This window comes from Geospiza fortis, unplaced genomic scaffold (genome assembly GCF_000277835.1).
Source record: "Geospiza fortis unplaced genomic scaffold, GeoFor_1.0 scaffold171, whole genome shotgun sequence".
Lineage (NCBI taxonomy): Eukaryota > Metazoa > Chordata > Aves > Passeriformes > Thraupidae > Geospiza > Geospiza fortis.
In genome coordinates this window covers 6,340,265-6,344,410 of record NW_005054313.1, presented here as the reverse complement: position 1 = coordinate 6,344,410, position 4,146 = coordinate 6,340,265, and the positions used below count along the sequence as shown (strand labels likewise).

The following is a 4,146-nucleotide window of genomic DNA, read 5'->3' as shown; positions in this document are numbered from 1 at the left end:
CGCCGCTGCAGCCCCGACGGGCACCAGCGCTGCCCATGCGCGGCCCTGCCCAGCGCCGCCAGCCGGGCCCTGGCTGCAGAGGGAGCGTGTAAACAACAGCTCATTGCAGCGCGCTCTCAGCCGAGCTGCTTTGTTGCTAAGTAATTCAGATTTCCCTGCAGGCAATATGCTGCAAGTACTCCAGAACAGATTCATTTAAAATATACGTTGACTTGGAGGGTGACTTAAATATTTGTTGTCTTTTTTCTACTTTGCTTACTCATTTGTTTTTTCCTTTCAACTTATCATTTTCCCCCTTTCTTTGCTTCAGTTCCTCCCTTCTTTCCAGTTGATTTTCATTCTCCTTAATGGAATAAATAGAAATTTCAACGAGATAGTTCAGAAATATCTAAAATGCTTCTTTGATATTTAAGGCCTATCCGCTTGCACAATTTCGAAAGAAAAGAATTTTTAATTAAATATTAAATACTTTGAACTAATCTAATTGAATGGCCTCAATGTTCACTCATGGATAATCAGTGTGCCTAATTCCTAGCACACATTTCTAATTTTTTTTTCACTACAGCATAGGATTTCCAGTCTTCTCTCATGTAAATGTTTACCAGAACACTATGTTTACCAGATTGTGGTTGTTTTAAGGTGTTTTAATTTAGGTTGGTAATTGGTAGGTCAGCTGATACTCTGACATGCTAATTGCCCTTTTTGTTTATTTTTTTTTAAATTCTTCCAACACTTCAATTTATTTCTAATGTGTACCATCAAAGCTAATAATTCTCTTTGTGGGGCTGAATCTTCCAATCACATTACTTAATAAAGCAGCCCTAAAACTCAACTCCAGTTTGAAGTTCTTAAAAATTCTCTAATATTCAAAATCCATCTAACAGAACAAAAAACTAAAGTAAGATCCAGAATTTTTTTTTAAAGCATGATTATACTGAATGATAACACATTAAGTTTCTTGCCCCTTACTCCTTCAGCTATGGCTTTAAAATAGGTCAGAAATCAGTTTAATTGTAGTAGCAAATTTCTGCTGGTAGTTAAGCTTCTATCATAGAAGCTGCCTTGCTGTCACATCTTTTTGTGTACAGAAAACCCCTTTTACTTTCAGAAAAACTCCATGTCTTTGCTTCTATTCTACACATAAGTAACTATTTGATCATCTTTATCAGACCTTCATATACCCTATTTGAAAAGATTCCCAACTGCAGCTTAACATTTGAAGCATCATTTTGTGTGTTCTCGTATTTTTCTTATCCAGATTAGTGGCATCATAAAGTTTGGGACCTACAGATCAGATCCTCGATTAACTGTGTATTAGTCTATCTTAAATTCACCCATTTCCCACACTCCCAACACACAAATCCTTGAACAACTAAGGCAATAATAATGCCCCGGAGTGACTAAGAGAATTCAGCCCTGTCCCCACTCGGGATCTGTGGGGTTTGGACACTCAGGCTGTGCTCATCCCGGCCAAAGGCATGCAGGCCCCAGCACTGTAATAGAATCCACATTCCAGAGGGTGGCAGCTCAATGTTTGCCTGTCTCGGGCTTTGTGTTTGTTTTCATCAGGCATTTCCTGTCCCAGGAACATTTAGGCCAAGTAAAATGTGAACCGGTGTCTGTTCCCTCACTTTGTCAGCTCAACTGTTAAAAACCATCCACTGCCAAGTGCCTACTGCTTGGTATTGCAAAGAAACCCGTGACCTTACCTTGCTCTTTTACAAAGGTCAGCACTTCTTAATATCTTGGATAGAACATTCCAGCAAAATTAAGCCTTCCTTGAAATAACAAGGAATAACACTTGCTTAGGATCACTTTTTTTTAATAATAGGAAAAAAAATTAAGACTCCACCATTGCAGTATGCAGCAAAGATAGATAAGGAGCATGATTAGGACACAAGGCATGCAGGATCAGTGTGAGGTTCCCACCAATTATACACAGCAGTTGTAAAGCACATACCTCTGTCTGTCATCTTCAGGTGACTTACTCTGTGCTGAAACTGGCTGAGAAAGTATCTTCTGTTGGCCTTTCTTCATTAAAAAAAAGAAAAAAAACAGTAGCTGATTTTGAGAGACTATAATCCATTAAAGATGAATCACCTATTTGTAAGTCACAAATCACAGTAACTACAGTCTACTATGGAAAAGAATGGAAACTATAGTCAGTCTGCTGTGGAAAAGAACTTTTGAAACACAGGAAAAGATGTCTAAAAATGAAAATGCCATCGCTGTTTTGTTGTTAAATGTATATCTGTGCAATCTGGCAGTGCCATGTGGTATATTAAGTACCCTAAGAATATTTCATCTTCTGCTATATTTAGAGAAGAAAAGAACAGTGGTTTTGTTGTTGCTGTTTTCTAAAGGAAAGAGACTAGATGCTATTTTGGCTGTTTCATCTGCTCCTGTTCAAATGCCAAGCATTTAGCCTCAGCTTGTCACTGCTCAAGAGAAGAATATGTTTTCACAGCCCATAAAATTGAAGTTTCAACAGTAGGAAAAGTGCATACAAGTACAGCTTTCCATAATACTTAGTAATTTGCTTTTTAAGCCTTGTTTATTTGAATGAGTGTACTTATAATGAATATTTCTAATATCCAGAACACCTTCTCCAAACTGTTTTGGGTATAAACCATACCTGCCCCGTTTCCTTTTTATTCATTTGTCCAACTTTCATATAAAGTGTTGACTTTATCTGGTTAAATAATAATACTGATAATGAACAGCAACTTTTTCTGTTTTAAGAAAACTTCCTTCTTACTAAGTTCATATTTTCTATTTGTGTTGCTTATTCTTTGTATCTCTTTCAGCTTGAACAATGTAGATCATATTTCACTAGGAGGTTACTGTAACATTATCTGGTTTTCAAATACTAATTTTTAGTATTTAAGGCATAAAACCACCTACAGATACTTTTCTTAAACAACTAAACAAGTTTTTAATGTGGTTTTAGGTATGTATCTGCACAAATGCTGTAGGCAGGTGTGTGAATACCTACCTAATGAAATTACACAGAAACTATTTTTTAATGTATTTTTAATACAAGTTTACGACTTCGAAAATAAATAAATTAAAGCTTGCCTTGCATTTGAAAGCAACATGCTTTTAGTAGTCAAGGTCTATATTTCGAGTGCATGTGAATCCAGACTAAATTACATAACAGTCTGCTACTCACCATTAGTTCTTCAGCCTGACGCACCAGTATTTCTGTTTTGGCTTCTAATTCTGCATTCAGTCGCCTAAAAGAGTAAGAATTTTTTATCACTGAATTTTTGAAAAATTTAAAAGGAATAAATGTCAGCGTGACAGTATTTTTGCCTGAACTAAGTGAAATTTTAATGATTCCTACAAAGAAATGCTGAAATACACTTCAAGGTATTAAAAAAGTCATGTTTCAACAATTTCCTGTGTTTCGCCAAATGAATAGCAATAAAACACGTACACCCATTAAACAGCACAGTTTAGACTATAACTGTGAGAGGTGAAGGATATCTTTGGTTTTGAACATGCCATTTCTTAAATACACATTGTCTTTATTTCCTAAAAGTTTTCCATGTTGAACACAGTCCTTCCTTTCAGTATACGCAGCAGCAGGGGTTGGGGAAGGACTCATGAAGGATGGCATTGTTTATCACGTATTTCGAGATGTGTTGCTGTATGGATGTGCAGGTTGTGGTACCGAGGTGTTCCTGTGTGTTCTCATACAGCCCCTGCTGCTGTGACTGCTGGAGTGTGAGATGTGGCTCTCTGTTCACCGGGGCTGGGAACTAACAGGTAACAGGGACAGGCCGTCCATTTAAAACCTTTACAGCTTTTAAGCTGTTTTTAACAGGCTTAAGCTTTTATACAGTCGTAATTTAGAACTAAAGTCAATGTTCAAAGTGCAGAAGGAGCTCATGTCCGGGCCTAGAGCCTGCCTGAGGCGCGGTGTCCAGGGGCGTGGGCGCTGTCCCGCGGCCCCGGGCGGTGCCATCCGCCCTCTGCGGGGACGGGGCCGCGGCACCCGGCTACAGGGGACGGGGTGTGCGCTGGTCCCACGGGGCAGGGCCTCCTTACTTGTACTGCTCTTCCTTGGCCAGCCATGCTCCGCTCAGCGCGCCGGGCCCCGCCAGCGCCTGGGGGCTGCCGGCCGCCCCCCGCACCTGCCGG

The 4,146-nt window shown here is 39.6% G+C and overlaps 1 protein-coding gene across 1 annotated transcript in view; it reads right to left on the bottom strand.

Moving 5' to 3' along the window:
- The window catches only part of TEX9 (testis expressed 9), a 25,507-nt gene that overhangs the window by 17,141 nt on the left and 4,220 nt on the right, over nt 1-4,146 (bottom strand). Inside the window, exons 2-4 of the mRNA XM_014306452.2 lie at nt 4,054-4,139; nt 3,173-3,236; nt 1,961-2,031 (exon numbers count right to left, since the gene is read on the bottom strand). Of these exons, the coding sequence (XP_014161927.1) occupies nt 1,961-2,031; nt 3,173-3,236; nt 4,054-4,139 (221 nt within the window). The remainder of the gene's footprint in view (nt 1-1,960; nt 2,032-3,172; nt 3,237-4,053; nt 4,140-4,146) is intronic.